General features: G+C 38.6%; 1 protein-coding gene and 1 non-coding gene across 2 annotated transcripts; one reads left to right on the top strand and one right to left on the bottom strand.

The window, feature by feature from the left end:
• Positions 1-525: 525 nt before the first annotated feature.
• On the bottom strand, positions 526-4058 carry LOC141607944 (uncharacterized). Its single transcript, XM_074427293.1, has 4 exons — positions 2983-4058; positions 1658-2827; positions 1366-1585; positions 526-1014 (listed from the first exon to the last, which is right to left on the bottom strand). The coding sequence occupies exons 1-4, from the start codon at positions 4056-4058 to the stop codon at positions 526-528; spliced, it is 2955 nt and encodes a 984-aa protein (XP_074283394.1).
• An 18448-nt stretch (positions 4059-22506) lies between these two features.
• On the top strand, positions 22507-22613 carry LOC141609690 (small nucleolar RNA R71). Its single transcript, XR_012527609.1, has one exon. It is a non-coding gene; the product is annotated as a small nucleolar RNA R71 (small nucleolar RNA).
• Positions 22614-23266: the final 653 nt, after the last annotated feature.

Below are 23266 nucleotides of genomic sequence, written 5' to 3'. Positions count from 1 at the left end.
CATGTTCTTGAAAAGTGTGTGAGATTTGGATTCTTGAACTTGGGTCATTTCGAGTTTTTTCAAAAGACGGATTGACCTGGGTCTTTGAAAAAGAATCCTTTGAAAAGATAAGGCTCATCAATATTTCCAGGAGGACGACAATCTTTTAGCGATGGGTTGTTCTTTGCGGTGCCTTAACAACTGCAGCTACTTTGTTTTTTTGAGGGCAAAATGGCCCCATCCGTCATCGCACCACCCGATTCCGTAGTAAGAGATGATGGTGTGGTTAGAGGTGGCATTGGCCCATCAGCTTCCTTAAATTGAGCCCTGATCCTTTTGCTTCGGTAACTCATCCTTGAACGTGATACTCGTTAATAAATCCTAAAATAAACATTAAATCCATTAGTTGTATATAATAGTAAAGGTCAACGAGCATATAATAATATAATAAAGGGAAAGAGTTGCTCACAACATTTGCATAACCAAAACCAAAAACATTATTTAGATTAATAATTAAAATCATCTAATATCAAAAGTATACAAGAACTAGTTCAACAGAATTTCGCCAGTCTCAATAAGATCCCTAGGTTTTGTACTAATTACATAAGACCATCCTTTTTGCATCTCATCGTCGACATAAAAAACTTGTTTTGCTTGACACGAGAAAATAAAAGGATCATCGGCTAAATTTCGACCAGTATGCATCAGTTTAGAAAAGTTGACACACACACTCCTATCTTCAAACTTCTTAACACCTCTGTGTATATCAACCCAAGCACAACTGAACATTACAACTTTGCATTGGCCAAAATAATCTAACTCATAAATATCCTTTAGTTTTCCATAATATGTTTCACCATCAGCTTCGACCATAACTCCAGAATTTTGAGTTCTTCGATTTTCTTCACGATCAACCGTTTGGAATTTATATCCATTGATCATAAATCCCGTCATCCTTTTACAATGATTATTTAAACCACCTGCCAAAGCTTTCCTAAGTTGTCCTTGTGGGGTACTTGTATCTAGGTTTTGTACCTATGACAATAGACAATTGTATTAATATGAATAATATAAAATTGATAAGCCACATTTCGAAGTTTTAAAAGAGGTGGACCTGTCCTTGCAACCATTCCGCAAATTCTTTGATAATCCATTCGTTTTCATTATTTTGGGTAACACTGAGATGGACCATCTCCAGCCGCTTGTAATTAAGAAATGCACTTTAAAAGAATTGGAAAAAAATCATTACCGGATTATATTAAGGATGGGTGCTAAATTATAAAACTTTTGAGTCATTTATACTTACTCAAGAACCTCTTTCATCTAATCAGAATGAAGCAAAACGTAGCGGTGAGCTTGTTTTAAACTTCTGTCATCTAGGCGTACTTTTTCAATCATACCAACAACTCTACCACCAGAGTGAAACAAATAATCACTCATGTCTTGAATACCATCATCATTCCTCTTCGATCTATTAAAGATAGTCTCAATATCTCCCAAATACCTTGAACAAAATGTGATTGTCTCCTCAAGCATGTACCCTTCAGCAATTGATCCCTCTGGCTGCGCTTTATTACTTACGTATGATTTTAAGTGAGCCAAATACCTTTAGAGAGTTCATAAAATCAGTTTAGAAAAAAACACTTAAACATCCACTTAAATAGTCTCTGATAATTACCTTTCAATAGGGTACATCCATCTATACTGGACAGGACCACCAAGTTTCGCCTCCTCGACTAAGTGAATCAATAGGTGAACCATAATTGTGAAAAAGGTTGGCATAAACTCCATTTCCATACGACATAGTATTAGCACAATTTTTGACTGAAGTGCATTTAACTCGTCGTGTTCAAGGGTATGCGAACAAAGAGACTTGAAAAAGCAAGATAATTCCCCACGTAAGTCAATAACTTTAGTAGCCTTGGATGCCCTCAATGCCACATGAAGTATATCTTGCATTAAGACATGATTGTCGTGGCTCTTAAGATTAATGAGTTTTCTCTGTTTCATATTCACGCATCTAGAGATGTTTGAGCCATACCCATCAGGAGCTCTAATCTTTTGCAAGACTTTTAGAAATCGCTCTTTCTCCTCGTTAGACATGGTGTATGATGCTGGAGGCATGTATGGTTCTCGATTAGGTCGATCTTGGAGCCATAGATGTTCCTTTATGCCTAGCTTCTTTAGACCTTTTCTCGCATTCACATCGTCTCTACTCTTATCCATATCAAAAAGTGTACCCAATATATTGTCGCACACATTTTTCTCAATGTGCATAACATCTAAATTATGTCTTAGTGGGTTGTGTTCCCAGTAGGGCAGCTCAAAAAATATACTCTTCTTATTCCACAAATTATGATTATTATCTTTACAGTTGCTATCATTAACCATGTTAGTCGAGACACCAACTTCCCTTGCACTATTTGGCCTTTTCAATCGTTTTGTAGTCTTCCCATACGTATATTCAATCTTTTCTTGTTGTCTTAAGACATCAGAACCACTTATAGATTTTGGAGCGCAGCCAGACGCTATCGTTCCATCAAACAAATTGGCTTCAGAACGATAGTGATGATCTGGAGCCAACCAATTCCTATGTCCCACATCGCAAATCTTGCCACCAAATCTTCCGGAATTAGTTGAATGGGTACAACGTGGACAAGCATCATAACCAGCAGTACTCCATCCAGAAAGCATAGCATATGCTGGAAAATCGTTAATAGTACTATGTAATGCTGCTCGGAGTTTGAATTTTTCACCTTCAAAGGCGTCAAATGCGTCAACACCGCTCCATAACAACTTCAACTCAGAAATTAGAGGTTGGAGATACACATCAATGTCAATTCCTGGACTGGATTTCCAGGAATAATACAAGACAAAAGAAATGAAGAGGGTTTCATGCACAACCATGGTGGCAAGTTATAAGGAATCAAAATAACTGGCCATGTGCTATAAGTGGTATTCATCAAACGATATGGGTTAAACCCGTCACTAGCTAATGCTAACCTAACACTTCGAGGATCAGAGGCAAATAGAGGATACAGAGAATCAAATTGTTCCCACGCTAAAGCGACTGCTGGATGTCTAAGTTTTCCATCTTTTACACGATCTTTATGATGCCATCTCATATCTTCTGCTGTTTTAGGTGACGCGTAGATCCTCTCTAATCTAGGAATGAGGGGAAAATACCTCATCACTTTAGCTCCTTCACCCTTCTTAGCTAGATTTTTACCTTTTTCACCTATGACTTTTTTCCATCTTGACGTGTGACAAACATTACACTCCTCCTTGTCACTGTTTTCCCCCCAAAATAGCATGCAATTGGATGGGCTGGCATGAATCTTTTCATACCCAAGTCCTAAATCATTTATTATCTTCTTACCCTCATAAAAGGATGATGGGAACTCTTTTACTTGAGGAAATGCTTGAAGTAGAAGTTCAAGTAACTTGTTAAATGACTCAATAGACCAATGAAACATACATTTAATATGGTATAAATGTAAAAGGAATGAGAGCTTTGAGAAAGATTGACAGCCTTCGTAAAGTTCATCGTTTGCAGCTTCGAATAATCTTTTATAGCTATTGTCTTGTTTATTGTTGAGGTCATCAGTCGTAGCATCGTATGCGTGCTCAAACTCATTATCGGACTCACCAGAAGAACTAAACCCCATAGACACGTCATCAAATTCAGCTTCTTTTTCTATTTCTATGGAGCCAGCAAAAGTATTATGATCATCAAGATCTTTAGAATGGTTAGGAATCGTAGTCCTATAAACTGCATCAAGTAAACCTTTCATATTATCACGACCTACCAAGGGTTCTTCCCTACTTTCTCCATGCAAATGATCAAGAACGTCCCTTTTACCATGCCAAAACCAATCCGTATACTTCTGGTAAAACCCTTTGAACAAAATATGTCCCTCTATTTCGCCCAGCGTGAAGTAATAACGTAACTTACAACTCTTACATGGGCATTTTGTTTTCCCATCTACAAGACTTTCCTTAGCTAACTCAATAAACTCCCTACATCCATTTATGTAATCGCGATGGTCATTTGGCAAGGTAATCCAGCTAGTATCCATGACTACACATCATAAAGATTGAATCAATATATATATTTTGTATTCTCAGCTTTATTTTTCACATTTTTTTCTATATTATTCTAACCAAACTTTTTTTGTTTTTCTTTTAGTTTTGACACAATTTTTGAAGGCATTACATATTTAATGAGAGCAACTCGCATAAATCTCAATATGAGATCTCTACCGACGACGATAATTGATAACTGCTTATTTTTTTATCAATTCTTTAATGGAATATTTCATCCGCTTCAATCAATTGTTTGCCTTCAATTAAGATACCTCTTATAAAGAAATTATTAAATCACATAATCAGAACATTGTAGAATAAAAGTATCAATCACATACACGAGAACGAAATTATTACGTGATGTCAAAGTAACAAGGCTTACTTATTGTAGCTAAAGTAAAAAAGACAAAGTTTTAATAATAAATGAAAACTAAAATAGTAATTCGAAATACCCACCGTAAAAACTACTGAAGTAGCGTCACTGTCCAAACTTTGGTCCAAATTCCAATTATTCGGATCCTGCCCTGAAATTAAAGACTATAAACTGATAAATAAATACTACGGAGTACAATATAAAGAACTATAAGACTTGACTATTAAAGAGTCACAGTAACCACTGTTGGTAATCTTAATTAAGGATTATCAAATACTTTCCTGAAATATTACTGATTGTGAATAGATTGTGAATAGATTAATAAAGAAAAAGGCAAGAAAATCAAAATTATGCTAGTGCTTAATTTTCAAGCATTCAGAGAACATGATTTTCAAAAATTTTATCATGCACATCTATTGAAATTATGATAAACCATTTGCAACAGAAATAATGAACTAATATATATAATAGTCTTGCAATGATAAAAATAATCTGTCAATACGTTTCCAAACAAATCAGTTGGGGATGGAAACGTATATGCAAGCCAAAGGATAACCTGTAGAGGCTCGTAGTAATCAAAATTAGATAGCTCGGGAATACTCGGTTACTAGCTGGTATGCCAGTCTGAGAATTAAGAAGGGGAGAGATAAAAGTAGTAAAAAGAATAAGAAGAAAGGGACCTCGGCCGAGTCTAAACATGAGACTATGAGAGCGAACACAAGAAGGGGTTGAGACCTGTTTTGTGGTTTAAACCAGATTTCTTTTTTGATGACAGGAGAAACTGCTGCCTTTGCTAGATATATTAGCTAACTAACTCGAGACTTTTAGGAGACTAAGGGACCTTCAAGCTAGTAAGCTGCCTCTTGGCACATTTTTTGTTAAGGTATGCAGCGATTTTCTATACTTACGCCTACTACTGCTTTAACTCTTTTTCTGATATGCATAGTTTTTATGTTGGAAATTAATGTTCTCAGTATCCCAATTTTATGCGAATTCTCTATACATACGCCCAATACAAGAAGTAATTGCTCAATATTTATTAATAACTCTAAAAAAAAAAGGTAAGTTTCAGAAATTTGCACAAAATAGTAAGCATAACAAAGAGCGAATTTTTTTCATTGAAAGCGGAATCAAAGGAAATTTCTGAGTTTCTATGGGTGATGAGAGTGTCGTCGTGGCTCTCAATCAAACACATTTATAATACTCAACATACAACTAGCTAGTGGTAAGTCGAGGTCGATCCATGGGACGGTGTGCTTTGGGTTCTAAGTCTATCTATCTCAATTTATGCTAGTGTCACAATTTGGTTGGGTTTGTAGTTGTGTCTAGACTAATGCAAACAATAAAGTAAAGCAAACAATGAACTAAGAAATGTAAACAATTGATTAAGAGTGCTAGGATATCATGGGGTCATAGGGGATTCATGGTGTTGATCATACAAACATGTTCACAAAGTTGCAAGCAATTAATGTTGTGGAGGAACCGAGTTGGGTTATGTCTTACGGTTCTTAGGAAGAGTTGGGTCCCGGAGCCGAATCTCTTGGATTGTACAACACCTACAAGTCGACTTACTTTCCTCCTAATCAACTTCTATGCATGGTCTAACAAGACTCGAGTTGGTTTATGTCTTACGAGTCAAGTTGAGTAGATAAGAGATGGTAAAAATGCAAGGATTCATAGGCTTAGCATTTCATCAAACATAACATGTGCATAAAGTTGACATCACAACAAGCAAGCAATTTAATTATGAAAACATATTAGATTAAGCATGAATCAATCCCATGTTGGTTTCCCCTAATTACCCATTAATCCTAGCTAAGAGACTACTCACTCATTATCATGGGAAACATGTCATTAATGGTGTCAATCATCACAACAAGTATAAACATGATAATAGAATGAAGAAATGAACAATAAAGATTAAAGAGTAAAGGAATTATACCAACTTAAGATGATCCAAATAATAAAGCAAGAATAATAGAAGAAACTTGATTGATTGATGGAAGGTTGTCAATCTCCCAATAATAACCCAATAATCTTCAATTACCCAATAAAAAACTTGAATAATAAGCTTGAACAATAATTAAAGAGAGATTAATGTGTAACTTGTAGAAAGATTAAAGAGTAATCTATTCTAATCTACTCCTAATCTAATCTAAAGAAGGATTTTCTACTCTAAAACAACATAAGAGCCCCCCTTTGATTATTTACAAATGGGGTATTTATAGTAGAAATTAGGTGGATGCATTAGGGTTAACTAAGGGCTAAACTAGTAATTACACTTTTTAAGTTGGGCAAGGAGACTCCGGGATCTCTTGAAGGAAGGGCTTCTTTCTTTGAAGCTTGAAGAAGACGAAATCGTGCTGTGAAGAAATCCGGGCGGAATAAGGTCGGGACGGCCGGATCTGGGCTAAGGAATCCGAGCGGATCCTTGGGCAAGACGCTCGGATTGGCGAGGGGGAATCCGAGCGGATTGTAGGGAATCCGGGCGGATTCTCTTCCAGTGAAATTTCTTGTTTTTCCCAGCCAGAAGACGGGCGGATTGGGGACAATCCGGGCGGATTAGGGGAAGACGGGCGGATTCCTGCGAAGACGGGCGGATTCCTGAACAGCTTCTTTGTTTGACCTCGGATTGTAAAACGGACGCCATTTTCTCATCCGGACTCCTATTGGAGTGATTCAAAAGCCTAGATCGCTTGTTTTTTCGACGCCGTTCCATCTAGCATACTTTCAGAGCCAAAGGAGCAACCCTTGTTTCGGGTTTCGAGCGATTTCTTCATGCAATGCCTCCCTTCTCGTCATTTTTGCTTTTAACCTTATGAGCCTTCTACATACTCTTTATTCCTACATCTTTGGTCATCATTCTTGCCTCCTCTTCATACTAGTCCATCTAATATCATCAATAAGCTTCCAAATATGCACGAAAGACGGGAATTTCCGCCTTATTATCTCCTTTTCTACAAAACATATGAAATGCGATAGAACAGCAAATAGGAAGGTTTTGACGGATAAAATGGCCATAAAATGCTATAATAGTATGCAAAATAGGTTCAATTAGGGGACTAAATGTGCGCTAATTATGGTCACATCAAATATCCCCAAACCGAACCTTTACTCGTCCCGAGTAAAGAGGTGACTAAAACTAGACCTTTATTTAAACTAACCTACTAATATAGCCGATATGAGACAATTAGCGGGTCTCACTCCGCCCCTTCAACTCACAACAAGATAACCATGAGGTAGGATGCCTTCTTGCAAGGCAAGGTGGGTCTTGCCAAAATGGCGACACATCCAAACATTAAAGCACACAAAACAAGTAATGGATGCATCTACAAAAGAATAGCCACTTTCCTCATCTAAGTGGCGGAAATTATCTACAAGGGAAGCAATTCAAGGGTACACACTCCTTCATAGATGCAATTTGTTCAAACTACTAAGCCTAGAAGGATACCAATAAATCACCTCCAAGTTGTGTCAAGCTAGGGTACCTTTGTCCTCAATCGTTAAATGCTTTTGTCAAGAGTAGACTCCCTATGGTGTTAGAAACACTGGAGGATCGCGGAATTCCCCCTCTTGCCTAGACAAGAAGAAGGGTCGTCCCCTCTCTACCATGCACAAAAATGGATACGATGGATAAAGGGATCGATAGTATTTGAGTTTCATTTTGGGAGTTTGCTTTTGTTTTTGTTTTTCCCCCCAATTTCTTGTGGTTTTTGACATTTGAGAACACTTTCTTTGCCATTTCTTTTTGATTTTTGGCATTTCAACACTTGACAACTTTTTTGCATTTCTTTTTGAACATTTTCAAAGTCACCCCAATTAGTAACGAGGGTGCCTTGTATTTGAAGCTTTTAGGAGTTCTATTTTTGCTCCTCTTTTCATTTGATGCATTTTTGCAAACTTTCTTTCATTTTTCATTTCTTTGAACTCAAATTGATTTCTTTTTGTGCCCATTCCCTTTGATGACAAAAATATATGCTAGAACATGGATGAATGATGGTTGCATGGTTTCAAGGGTCACCTTGGAATAAACGGTAGCCAAGGAGTTATCACACCACAAGGTACTCTTGACTAGGCCTTAAACCATGGGTCAAAGGATACTAGCATGACACATCCTAGGGTGTTTTACAAGTATTCTAACAAGCAAAGTCTTAAGAAGAAAAAGCATCTACTAGGGCCTATATACACTAGTCAAGTTTCCCAAGTAGACGGTTTCACAAAATTTTTCTAACATGCAACTACATGCCATGATGCAACTATCATTTATACATCCTAATGCAAATGTTTCTACCAACTAATATGTCATATAAACTAAATGCAAGTCCTAAGTTCACATTGTTTTTACCGCATCAATCAAAATAAAGCCACATAGTCATTAACATAAAGAGGAAAAAGGAGATTGGAAAGATCATACCATGCGGTCTTCAATATCCTCATGTCTCGGATGTGGCGTAGTCGATTAATGTGAACAAGGATGAACAAACACAATATATACAAAATTACACTACAAAGGAAATGAACATGTTTTTGGAATTTTTAAATTTTCAAATTTTTAAGAGTTTTGTTTTTATGAAATTAAAAGACATATTTTTGTGATTTTTCGAAATTTTTCAATTTTTATGCATTTTTGGAATATAAATTCCCATCCCCCACTTTATTTTGGACATTGTCCTCAATGTACATGTAGGAGTAGGAATGAAAAAGAAATACATGTTTTTGGATTTTTGATTTTTTTGAAATTGAAGTACAAATGCAATGATATGATATGAATGAATGCATGCTCTAACTAAATGCAATTCTATATGACATATATAACAAATGAATGCAATCTAAACTACACTATATGATGCATGATTTCTAGTAAATTATGGTCACCTATGATCAAACCTCCCCAAACCGATTTAAACACTATTTCTAGTGTAGAAATGAATAGGTTTGGCCATTAGTGACTATGCATGAATTCTAGTCTATATGCAACTATCTACATGAATCATGTGAGATATATTACAATGCAACTATACTATATGAACTAACTAATGTAAATGCAATATGAGATATAATACAAATGCAAGCTTTAATGTACATGTATGCAATTGTAAATGTAATGCAAAGTTAAAGGAAAGAATATCTTACAAATGGTGGTTTGAGGGAGGACTCCACCAAACTCATTACTTGTTGCCATGGTTATAGATCTTGTCCATGTTGCTCAATGCTCTCAATAACCGGTCAAATGCTTGGGCACAATCCTCAAATAAGCATAAATACGGTTTGTTCCAATTCAAGATGAAGCTTGGCCAAGGGAGCTTGTCACTTATTCTCTTCTTCACCTTGCCCTTGGCATTTGAGCCTTTGAAACACTTACAATAAGTAACCCCATGATTCTTGTCAACATTAGGAATGAAGTATGGATCATTTTCGTTTGGAGACTTCGACTCACCACCTTCTCCTTCAATTTCGGTGACGGTGATAGCATTTTGATTTTTCAATCCTTCCAAGGTGGAAGGAGAATTGTCATGGCTTTGATGATCAAGTTCCTTAGATGTTGACATTGTGGATGCCAAATTCCCACAAGTAGCTTCACGTGCAAGTTTCTCTTTGAGCTTTGCCACCAAGTAGCTTTTGTATGATGCCTTGACCTTTTGAAGAAGGTCCACCATATCCTCTCCAACAATCATTGGCTCCATGGTAGGGGCCAAGTAGTCTTCATGAGAAATGGGGAAAAGGAATTCATCTTCTTCATGGAAGCATACCTCAAACTTCTCAAGGATGGGCTCCTCAAGTAAGGCAATCTCACAACTCCATTCCTCTTCTTCATTGCAAGACACATATCCCGCATAAGCTTCATCCATAGGTATGTCATCATCGCTATCTCCATAAGAATCATAAATGGGGGCTTCATTCTTCTTCATTAGTTCTTCCTCCAACACCTCAATGTTCACATCAAAAGTCACACCCTCATACTCACAAAGGCTAAGAGTATTTGGCTTACTCAACCTCATGTCTTCATCATCAAATACCACACTTTCATACTCACAAGAGCTCAAGGAGGTTGGCTCTTCCCACTTCACATCTTCTTCATCAAAGGTCATTACCTCAAATTCACATTCATGGTCAATGCTCAAGGATTGGTGGGGAGTGGTTGGTTGGGTGGTTTCTTGGGTTGCCTTTGTTTGGGCAATTTGAATCTCCAACTCCTCAACTTGGGTAACAATGCCTTGAAGAACATTGTCCCTATTTTGGCTTTCCTCTAGCATTTGTTTGAAGAGGTTTTGTTGATCTCCCATCATTTGGAGAATCACATTTTGAATGGGTTCATCATTTTGTTGTGGGTAAGTGTGAAAGTGGTTGTATTGTGGCAATTGAAAGTCATTGTGAAATGGGTATTGGGTGGGTGGTTGTTGTTGATATTGGGTGTGGTGATTTTGGTGGGAAAAGTTGGGGTAGTGGTTAGGATTTTCGTTGTACAAATAATAAGGTAGGTTTGTGTTGACTTGCTCCTCAAACTCCCCATACCCATAATTATACTCAAAAGATCTACCACATACTCCATATGTCAAGTCTTGGGTCATCATCATTGGTCAAGATAGAGATACAACTATAAACATGGAAACTACAAGAAAACGGTAAAAACGATCCTTGAGGAACAAGTTCCTCAAGGTGAAAGCACAATTAAAATAGACAAACAAGTAAGAACTTAATCACATAGCACCGTCCCCGGCAACGGCGCCATTTTGATGAGAGTGTCGTCGTGGCTCTCAATCAAACACATTTATAATACTCAACATACAACTAGCTAGTGGTAAGTCGAGGTCGATCCATGGGACGGTGTGCTTTGGGTTCTAAGTCTATCTATCTCAATTTATGCTAGTGTCACAATTTGGTTGGGTTTGTAGTTGTGTCTAGACTAATGCAAACAATAAAGTAAAGCAAACAATGAACTAAGAAATGTAAACAATTGATTAAGAGTGCTAGGATATCATGGGGTCATAGGGGATTCATGGTGTTGATCATACAAACATGTTCACAAAGTTGCAAGCAATTAATGTTGTGGAGGAACCGAGTTGGGTTATGTCTTACGGTTCTTAGGAAGAGTTGGGTCCCGGAGCCGAATCTCTTGGATTGTACAACACCTACAAGTCGACTTACTTTCCTCCTAATCAACTTCTATGCATGGTCTAACAAGACTCGAGTTGGTTTATGTCTTACGAGTCAAGTTGAGTAGATAAGAGATGGTAAAAATGCAAGGATTCATAGGCTTAGCATTTCATCAAACATAACATGTGCATAAAGTTGACATCACAACAAGCAAGCAATTTAATTATGAAAACATATTAGATTAAGCATGAATCAATCCCATGTTGGTTTCCCCTAATTACCCATTAATCCTAGCTAAGAGACTACTCACTCATTATCATGGGAAACATGTCATTAATGGTGTCAATCATCACAACAAGTATAAACATGATAATAGAATGAAGAAATGAACAATAAAGATTAAAGAGTAAAGGAATTATACCAACTTAAGATGATCCAAATAATAAAGCAAGAATAATAGAAGAAACTTGATTGATTGATGGAAGGTTGTCAATCTCCCAATAATAACCCAATAATCTTCAATTACCCAATAAAAAACTTGAATAATAAGCTTGAACAATAATTAAAGAGAGATTAATGTGTAACTTGTAGAAAGATTAAAGAGTAATCTATTCTAATCTACTCCTAATCTAATCTAAAGAAGGATTTTCTACTCTAAAACAACATAAGAGCCCCCCTTTGATTATTTACAAATGGGGTATTTATAGTAGAAATTAGGTGGATGCATTAGGGTTAACTAAGGGCTAAACTAGTAATTACACTTTTTAAGTTGGGCAAGGAGACTCCGGGATCTCTTGAAGGAAGGGCTTCTTTCTTTGAAGCTTGAAGAAGACGAAATCGTCTTTGTGAAGAAATCCGGGCGGAATAAGGTCGGGACGGCCGGATCTGGGCTAAGGAATCCGAGCGGATCCTTGGGCAAGACGCTCGGATTGGCGAGGGGGAATCCGAGCGGATTGTAGGGAATCCGGGCGGATTCTCTTCCAGTGAAATTTCTTGTTTTTCCCAGCCAGAAGACGGGCGGATTGGGGACAATCCGGGCGGATTAGGGGAAGACGGGCGGATTCCTGCGAAGACGGGCGGATTCCGAATGACTTCTTTGTTTGACCTCGGATTGTAAAACGGACGCCATTTTCTCATCCGGACTCCTATTGGAGTGATTCAAAAGCCTAGATCGCTTGTTTTTTCGACGCCGTTCCATCTAGCATACTTTCAGAGCCAAAGGAGCAACCCTTGGTTCGGGTTTCGAGCGATTTCTTCATGCAATGCCTCCCTTCTCGTCATTTTTGCTTTTAACCTTATGAGCCTTCTACATACTCTTTATTCCTACATCTTTGGTCATCATTCTTGCCTCCTCTTCATACTAGTCCATCTAATATCATCAATAAGCTTCCAAATATGCACGAAAGACGGGAATTTCCGCCTTATTATCTCCTTTTCTACAAAACATATGAAATGCGATAGAAAAGCAAATAGGAAGGTTTTGACGGATAAAATGGCCATAAAATGCTATAATAGTATGCAAAATAGGTTCAATTAGGGGACTAAATGTGCGCTAATTATGGTCACATCAATGGGTCAAATGGATTAGTAGTGTATATAGTAGAGGGCAGAATTGGGAGCAGCATAAGCCTAAAGATGAATCTTCCTGGTTTGGAAAATAATTTGTAAGGCTAAGGAGACGTTAAAAGATACAAAGAATAACTTCTATTCAACAAAAGTCACACTATGTTTAAATTCTTAACTGCCCAAAACCAAGCAAATCAATAAAAGTTCAATACAACAATTCAGGATATTCAAATGCAGTGCCCATAAAAGAATGAAATAGAAAATGGACATGTTGTGTGACCCGTTAATGTGTAATAATCTGACAGAAACTAGTATTTAATTTTGATATCTTACAGAGTCATCTGTGGATGTCCTAGTATTTCAATCTAGAGCAGTTTGATATGATATCTTACAGAGATACTGAAAATTCAATATTATTATCAATGGCGGAACCAGAATTTATAGTTAGGGACCGTTGTTTAGGGAGGCGATCACCCCTGCTAGCTCCCTTAGTTACGCCACTGATCATTACAAGTACATAACAAGAAAAGGAAAAAAAAAATAGAAACTATAAGAAAAAAGTTCCAGCAGAGTTCATCTTAAAGAACAAACATTAACGCGCGATTAAATAAATCCATGCGGATTTGGCCTAAAGCCGACAATATCATACTAATATGAGAGAGTGGTAAAAGCGGCAGTCCCAAGTCCCAAGAAACTAACACAGAATTAAAGAAATAAGAATGTTTTTACCATAACTTCAGCAAAAAGTTACTGTAAACAGTATAAATTGCACTCTGTATACTATTACAGTATTACTAATGATTAGATTAACAAAAAATGAGATGAACCCATTTGAATTAACCACAATTTAAGAAAACCCAGATGATAAGTATGATCAAAAGTAATGAAAAACTCACCAGTTCATCATTGCTCTGCATCAAAAGTACACTATTTTCTTGAATAAAAAGCATAAAAATAGAGGTTTTTTGTTAAATAAACAAAAAAAAAAAGAAGCAAGTGAAGATAATATAGATAATAAAGTAGTTAAAATAGATCTGGTGTTGAAAAGTAAAGAGCAGCTGAAAATGAAATGAGTTGGGTGGAAGTGGTTGTACTTGTTACTCCGCCATTGACAGAAACTAGTATTTAATGAAATAGAAAATGGACATGTTGCTTTTTCCAGTGCTTACCTTGTCTATTACAATTTTCCTTCTACCCTAAGCTATATAACTTGTGTCAGACTCAGAGCTGCTCTCCAAAACATTAATCTGTAAACACCAACTCACTCACAGCTCTCCAAAACATTAATCTGTTTAGACCAGTCTAACAGTCTATCAAATCAAAGCCAAAAGAAAATCAAATGAGCTCAATTCCCTGGAAGTATTATCTGTATCAGTCACCACATCATATAAAAAACTCTACAATCACATAATTGTTGAAATTTTGAAGAAGAAAAACAAAAACAGGTAAGAAAAATGTTCAGGTTTGCTTCTGGAATCCATCGTGCTATGAATATGACTGAAGGATTCACAAAGAGTGGTGAGTCTCTTACCACAGAAGATATGCAAAACTTATGTACCGTAGGCCGGTTCCCACCCGCAAACAAGCACAAAACCGCTAAGGATAACATGACAAACACAATTTTTAAATCAAATAAGTGAATAATAGGATCATACAAACATGTGAATAAACTCTTTTTCATAATCTCCTACAGAGATAGGTGATCGCCAAACAAGCATGCTACACAAATTAAGACTATCAAGTGTGCACACATCAATACACTGGCAGTACACATCGGACTATTGGATTTAATTGCTCACATTGTCAAATTGTAATGGGGATTAGAAAAGATCACATCTAACACAACAAAAGTATGGCACTCGCTTTAGTAGAAACTTTCAAGACAATATCCAGTTATCGACACCAATAAAAAGTATATACTATTGCCATTATCCCAACTGTCTTCATAAGCATCTAAAACCCTTTGCGTGTTGCATTATAAACCGAAGTAATAACTGACATAATTTCTCCATATATGGGTATTTGGGTGAAAACGTCAACTAGGGCAATTATGAGTTTCAATTATGAACCCGACTAACTGTGTTCAACAATAAAGCTCTATGGTACTCGAATATATAATATCGTAACCGAGTTTCAATTATGAACCCGACTAATCGTATTCGACATCATCGTTCTTAATATGAAACAAAGAATGAACAATACACACAGAAAACAACGATGAGCAATACAAAGACCTGTGATGATGGTAAAACAATTGAAAGCAATAACAAATTGATTAATTACGTACCTATTCAGCTGATGACGATGATCATCAATGAGAATCACGATTCAATCTGATAAGCAATTGCGATAGCTGATGAATATACGGCAACCCAATAGTAAATGAATTTAATTAATTAATTGATTACGAGAATTGGGGGAGAATAGTAGGTCTGCAATTGAATTAGGGTTTGAACTGAGTTTTTTGGGGGAGAAATTGATCGAGGAGATGGATAGTTAATTAGGGATTTAGGAAGTTCATATTTTTTTGGGGGAAAACAATTGTACGGCGGGGAAGGTGAAACAACAGCGCGAGAATGAATTTTTTGGTTTAGTTTTAGCGGTTTTTTTTATTAAAATTATTATTAAATTATTAAAATGGTCTATGAGTGGGAAAAATGGGTCGACGCCTTTAAAAGCGTCGACCATAAAGCGTCGGGAACGCAAGGGATTTGTTGTAGTGGAGCTGCCCCCTGGACAGTGGTAAGGGGCAGGATAGGAGGGAGGCCGAGGACAGGGATGGGGTCGCAGATGAAAGAGTCAATCTTCCATCGACTCCGACTATCGACCCACTTCACAGACCTCGCGTAGGCAAGATCCATGAAGCATAGGTCAGGGTCAATAGGGGCCTCCTCTCGAGGGAAAAGAAGAACTAGGCGGTTGGCGATACGTGTCACCAACCCACCACAAGCAATAGTGGCCAAAGTGCCCTCACTTATAGTCTGAAAGTGAGCGGCAGTCAAATAAGCGATGTTATAGATACGGGCTACCCGACTTTCAACGTTCAGATAGCCCGCCAAGATAGACAACTCAATGTTATTCACATTATTTGACTCCTTACGGCCGAAAATGGTATTACCCATTAGCCGTAGAAAATAACGAAAAAGGGGCAAGTGGACGGAAGTGCCCGTCCTCTTAGGCCCGTTCCAGTCACTAATACATGACCACATGACTCGGTGAATATCAGAAGTATCTGAGGTGTTACCCTCGAAATAAATACCCAAAAATCCAGCAAAGTCGGCTAATGTCAGGGAGTAGGTGACATTGAATAGCCGAAAAGAAATGCAAGGGCTACTCCTGTTGGCTTCAAAAGAAGCCTGGTCAAAAGCATAGGACGAGAAAAACTCAAGGGTCAAAATGTAATAAGTGAACTCAGCCATGTCCACAAGACCCGTCATTCCTGTCCCATTTAGCAGGGACACAACAGACTCAAAACAGCCTAATTTTTCTAAAGTAGGTTTGTGAAGAAATCGGGTGGCTGTTACTTTCATTTTCGCGACAAAAAGAGCGAACTTGGCACGCTGAGTTGAAGTGGAAAAAATAACCTGCGGATAGTCAGGTAGACTATCCGTGGTGTTCTCAATCATTAGCGGCGGACCCCGCGGCCGTTTGGCAGCTCCCTGGCTGGACTGCCCTTCGTACATATGCTGCTTTCCTTTTGTCATCTTTGCTTCCTATAAACAACACATTAGCAACAAGCTTCCCATAACAATGACAATTTATGAAAACCCGAAACAAAATCAGAAATTGAAGACGGAATTAGGGTTTCGACAATTTGGGGGAAACGGCATTAAACATCTTACAATTGCTAATATGGCTTGAAAACCAAAGGAACAAGATAGCAAAGGTAATTAAAGCATAAAAATCAAAAGACAATGGTCTGAAATCGATTTCCCCCAAATCGATTTTTTTCGAACAAAAGGTAGCAATGCTCTTAATTTGGGCATGAAACTTCAGTAAAAATCGAATATAAAGGATGGAGATAAGATTAGAGACATACCTTTGACGAGAACTTGAAGATTAAAGCAAGAAAAATCGAGATGAAGGGATGGATTAGCAAGGAAATCGCGAAAAAGGGGAAGAAAATAGGGTTTGCTTTTGATTTTTCTGATTTTATGAAAGTGAAAGAATGAATGAAGAATGAAGTAACACTTCCCTATTAACTTGCGTTCTGAACTCGCGCTGTAGTCAATCGACCACCTGACCCGGTCGATTGACCAGCCTTCACTTAAAACAGCTTCTGGACTTTTCCCCTCAGTCGATCGACTGAGGAACACGGTCGATCGACTGCTTGCGCTGGTAATTCATTTCAAAATCGTCAAAAATTCAATTTTTTCAACTCAATTTCCCGTTCTTCTCGCATGAACATTCAGTAAATCATCCTACGCTCTTTGCATAAAATAAATTCCTGCAAAAATTCTCAAAGGCGCACATTTTTCAAACTAAGAAGTTGCTAATTAAAAAGAAATAATTAAAGCTCAAAATGCCAATTAAAATGAAACAAAACTATGAAGCTCCTAATTACAAAAATTTACAAGCCGGGTTGCCTCCCGGTTAGCGCTGGTTTAAGAGGTCTCGCACGACCTTTTTACCTCAATTTGCATCATCCGATAACGGGTCGAAGTACAATACCTGGACTTTCCCGACGAATTCATCTGTTCCGTGATAATGCTTCACATATTGGCCATTAACTTTGAACCTTTCTCCAGCAGAGGTCTCCAGTTCAATTGATCCGAACTTTGTAACAGCTGTGACCGTATAAGGGCCAGTCCACCTGGATTTCAGCTTACCAGGAAATAAACGGATACGACCATTAAAAAGGAGTACCTTATCGCCAACATGGAACTCGCGCTTAATGATTCTCTTGTCGTGCCAGCGCTTTGTTTTCTCTTTGTAAATCCTAGCATTATCATAGGCCAGCAGCCTAAATTCCTCCAACTCATTCAGCTGTGTCATACGTTTCTCACGAGAGAGGTTAGGATCCAAATTCAAATCACAAATTGCCCACCAAGACTTACGCTCTAACTCAACAGGTAAATGGCATGTCTTACCATAAATCAATCGGAATGGTGACATCCCAATTGGCGTTTTAAACGCGGTTCTATAAGCCCATAAGACATCATCTAACTTAAGACTCCAATCTTTCCGTGATTTAGAAACAACTTTAGCTAAGACTTCTTTCAATTCTCTGTTAGAAATCTCAACCTGACCACTGGTTTGAGGATGATACCCCAAACCTCGATGATGTTGGACACCGAATTTAGTCAATAAAGCACTAAGTTGTTTCTCTTTAAAATGCATTCCACCATCGCTAATGACGACCCTAGGGACACCAAAATGAGGGAAAATGATCTTTTTAAACAGTTTAATCACGGCTTTTGCATCGCAATGGGGAGTAGCAATAGCTTCCACCCATTTGGACATATAATCTACAGCTACGAGGATATATTTATTACCTTGACTGCTCGGAAAAGGTCCTTGATAATCGATGCCCCAGACATAAAAAATCTCAACCTCTAAAATGCCTACCTGTGGCATCTCATGTCTCTTGGAAATATTCCCCGATCTTTGACAAGCATCGCACTCAGCAACAAAATTGCGACTATCTGCATGCAAAGTTGGCCAATAGAAACCAGATTGGAGTACCTTAGCCACAGTCCGGGACGGACCATGGTGACCACCATAGGCAGAAGAGTGGCAAGCTTCTAGGATATCCTTCACCTCCCATTGAGGCACGCATCTCCGGATGAGACCGTCTGCGCATTCCTTGAAAACATAAGGATCATCCCAAAAGTATTGTCTAGCATCATAAGCGAACCGCTTCTTCTGCTACCATGAAAGCTCGGGTGGTATCTTACCTGTCACAGCAAAGTTAGCAAAATCAGCAAACCACGGAGGTGGATAAGACCCTGAAGTAGTAATAGCTAACAAACTCTCATCAGGAAAAGAATCATTAATAGGTAACGAATTCTCCCTTTCTGTCTGCTGCAGACGAGATAAATGGTCACCCACCACATTCTCTGCTCCTTTCTTATCTTTGATCTCCAAATCAAACTCCTGCAAAAGGAGTATCCACCTCAAAAGCCTCGGCTTCGCATCCTTCTTAAGAAAGAGAGTCTTGCCGCCGCATGGTCGTATAAACAACAACCTTAGAACCTAACAAATAAGACCGAAATTTGTCTAAGGCAAAAACTACAGCTAGAAACTCTTTCTCAGTGGTATAATAGTTGACTTGAGCCTCATCCAGAGTTCAGCTCACATAGTATATGGCATTCAATGCTTTATTCTTCCGCTGTCCCAAAACTGCACCGATCGCATAATCGCTGGCATCACAGATAATCTCAAATGGGAGGTCCCAATCAGGCGGCTGAATGATTGGCGCAGAGACTAGGGCCTCCTTTAACCTGTTAAAAGCTAAAAGGCACTCATCAGTAAACTCAAAGACAACATCCTTAAGGAGCAATTGTGTAAGTGGTTTAGCAATTTTTGAAAAATCCTTAATGAAACGCCGATAGAAACCAGCATGACCAAGGAAACTCCTCACTCTTTTAACATTCACGGGAGGAGGCAATTGCTCAATCACCTGCACTTTTGCTTTATCAACATGTATACCTTTATCAGAAATCAGATGCCCTAACACAACTCCCTCATTGACCATGAACTGACATTTTTCCCAGTTTAAAACAAGATTAACATCTATACAACGCTGCATGACTTTATCAAGGTTAGCTAAACAACGATCAAAGTCATTACCATAAACTGAGAAATCATCCATAAATACCTCCATAATGTTCTCTATATAATCAGAAAAAATCCCCATCATGCACCTCTGAAAGGTAACAGGGGCGTTACACAATCCGAAAGGCATTCTACGGTATGCAAAAACACCCTGTGGACAGGTAAAAGTGGTCTTACTCTGATCATCCGGATGAATAGGGATCTGAAAGAACCCTGAATATCCGTCTAGAAAACAGAAAAATTTGTTGGAAGCAAGCCTTTCAGTCATTTGGTCGACAAAAGGGAGGGGGAAGTGGTCTTTCTTGGTGGCGGCATTTAACTGTCTATAATCAATGCACATCCGCCACCCTGTCACAACTCGTGTTGGTATTAATTCATTTTTCTCATTTTTAACCACAGTAATCCCTCCTTTCTTTGGAACTACCTAAACTGGGCTAACCCACTTGGAGTTGCCAACTGTATAAATAATACCTGCATCGAGTAGTTTCTTCACCTCAGCCATAACAACTTCCTGCATCTTTGGGTTTAACTTGCGTTGACCCTGTCTGTAAGGCTTGTGGCCTTCCTCCAGCTCTATCCTATGCATACAAAAATCAGGGCTGATGCCCTTAATGTCATCCAGAGAGTAACCTAAAGCCTTCCTGTTTTTCTTAAGCACACACATCAAAGCAGACAGCTGGTCATCATTAAGCTTAGCACTAACAATAGCTGGGTACTGCTCCGTATCATCTAGAAAAACATACTTAAGATTAGGAGGAAGTGGCTTACGCTCTGGCACCTTTACCTCTACAGCATAGACAGAATCAGCTTCAATGGTATAACAAGTGTTCACCAAATTCTCGTTGGCCAGGCTTAAGAGCATCTCATCTTCTTCCTCATTGAGCTCGTAGCTCTCCATTGAGGCTACCAAAGCATCTGGCTCCTCACCATTCTCCGCTGTACTACCTGCACACTCATCTAAACGGGTCAGATCACCTAAGGGATCCTTGGCTAAGGATTCCCTCCAATTACAATTAACAACTCTGTCAACAATATCAATGGAATAACATGCATCATCATCAGTAGGTTCAGTCGCTTTGTGAGCAAGACTAAACTCAATGGTGTCATCCCCTACCTTTAAGGTTATGGTTCCGCGTTTGACATCTATTACAGCCCCAGCTGTATGTAAAAATGGTCTACCTAAAATAATAGGTATCTGACTGTCCTCTGCAATGTCCAAAACAACGAAATCGACAGGGATAAAAAACTTGCCCACTCGAACGGGTACATCCTCTAGGACTCCTATAGGTCTCTGAGTCGATCTATTTGCCATCTGAATGGTAATATCGGTCACCTTAAGTCTACCAATATTTAACCTTTCGCAAACGGAATATGGCATGACACTGACACTGGCCCCTAAATCACAAAGGGCCTTTCCAATTTCGTGGTTACCTATACTGCAGGGAATAGAAAAACTACCCGGGTCCTTTAATATAGGTGGTATATTAATTTGTGAAAGAGCATTGCATTCTTCCACAAAAGCAACATTACCATCATCATGAAAATTTCTCTTACGATTCAAAATGTCTTTCATAAATTTAGCGTAAGAGGGTACCTGGGTAATTAGATCAGTGAAAGGAATTGTTACCTCGAGATTCTGGACCATCTCCAAAAACTTACCAAACTTGCGCTCCAGCTTAGTATTCTTCAAGCGCTCCGGATACGGGACTGCAACACTGGTCGTAGGATCAGTAACCTTTGGCTTCCGTAAGTTTAAAACTTTCGTCAAATCATCAATGAGTGTAGAATCATGCAAACTAGTTGACGGATTTGCGTCCTGCATACAAGACCCAGTCGATTGACCATTGGTCTCGGTCGATCGACCAACAACCGGGCGTGAAGTTCTCGGACAGAGATTTTTCTTCAGAGAGTCGATCGATCGATCGACAGGAGTGGTCGATCGACCACATATGCTGGGCGTGAATAGTTTCTGATCAGAAACTTTTTTATCTGACATCCCAGTCGATCGACTGCTGTTGTTGGTCGATCGACTGGTGGTACTGGCAAATAAGCTCGTTTTTTCACCAGAAATTAAACTAGCTTCTTCATAATTTCCCGAGTCTCCTCTTGGCTTGTCGGGACCTTCATAAGAGAGGCCAATTTTGAGATTAATGGCATTAATCGTTTCAATTGGCCCTTCACATTTGCTTGAAGAATTGGTGACTTGCTTAGCCTCTATATTCTCCAACTGCGTCACAAAATTCTTTGTAGATTCAATTCCAGCTGCTTCTATTTTCGCGATTTGAAACCAAAGAGCTCGGACCATTTCTCTCAATTCCGCGGTCTCATCTGAATTATGGACAGGAATTTCAACTCTTTCCTTGGAAGCTTCAGAGGTCTCGAGCTTCTCGAGACGGGCAGTGATAGATGTTATGAGTGTCACAACGGCACTCATTTCATCACTTTGCTTTCGCGACATTCCACGCGAACTTCCAAACTCGTCTCTATGGACTGCCATCTCCTCAATAGTGTTCCAACCTTTATTCTGACCGGTATTATTTTGGAACCTACCATTCGCAGCTGCATCCAGGATGACCTTGTAATCATGATATAGAGCATTATAGAATAAGTTGCAAAGGTACCACTGCTGGAAACCATGGTGAGGGACGGACCAAACCAAATTCTTGAAACGTCCCCATGCTTCACAAAATTCCTCATCATTTCCTTGCTGGAAATTTGTGATTTTACTTCTCAAGGCACCAGTCTTTGCAAGTGGGAAATTTTTTTTGTATGAGGCTAATGCTAGAGATGTCCAATCTGTGACTCCAGCTGCTACCCTATCAAGGTAGCGGTACCAATCTCGCGCAGAATCCTTCAAGGAATACATGAACATCACCCCCTTTACTTCATCCTGAGTCACCCCACCAGACAGGTATGGAAGCAATGATGAGTAGTCTGTGAAAATTTCCATATGCTTCAAAGGATCCTCATCCGGTAGACCAGCAAACTGATTTCGCTCCACTAAATCAATGTAGGAGGAACGAAATTCGAAGTGACCAGTAGTAGCGGTAGGTAGCACGTGTCCCTTTGGAAGGTGCTGCTTTTGGCTAAAGATTGTCTTCATCTCAAGTCTTCATCTCAAAAACTTGTCTTCTAACTGTGCAAAAGCAAAACTAGAAGCAAGGGTAAGCAACGGCGTCAAGGAACCAATGTTCCTTGAGACAAAAGAAATAAACTAAAAATAAACAAACAGAATTACACCGTCTCCCCGGCAACGGCGCCAAAATTTGATACCGTCATTTTGTATCAAAATTAAATTTATAATTCCAAACTAAAACTATAGCTAGTGATAGTAAGGGTCGAACCACAGAGAGACAAGATCAATTTTTTTTGCTATTTTCAGTCTATAAA

This window comes from Silene latifolia, chromosome 10, assembly GCF_048544455.1.
Source record: "Silene latifolia isolate original U9 population chromosome 10, ASM4854445v1, whole genome shotgun sequence".
NCBI classification, from domain to species: domain Eukaryota; kingdom Viridiplantae; phylum Streptophyta; class Magnoliopsida; order Caryophyllales; family Caryophyllaceae; genus Silene; species Silene latifolia.
This window is presented reverse-complemented; position numbering and strand designations above follow the sequence as displayed.

Bases quoted from the DNA above. Each gene is read 5' to 3' on its own strand.
- LOC141607944 (XM_074427293.1), bottom strand. From the start codon at position 4,058: ATGGATACTAGCTGGATTACCTTGCCAAATGACCATCGCGATTACATA. The intron at 2,828-2,982 runs GTTAGCATTAGC...CTGGAAATCCAG, and splicing joins TCTGATCCTCGAAGTGTTAG to TCCAGGAATTGACATTGATG. The intron at 1,015-1,365 runs GTACGCCTAGAT...CTATTGTCATAG, and splicing joins TTGTTGGTATGATTGAAAAA to GTACAAAACCTAGATACAAG.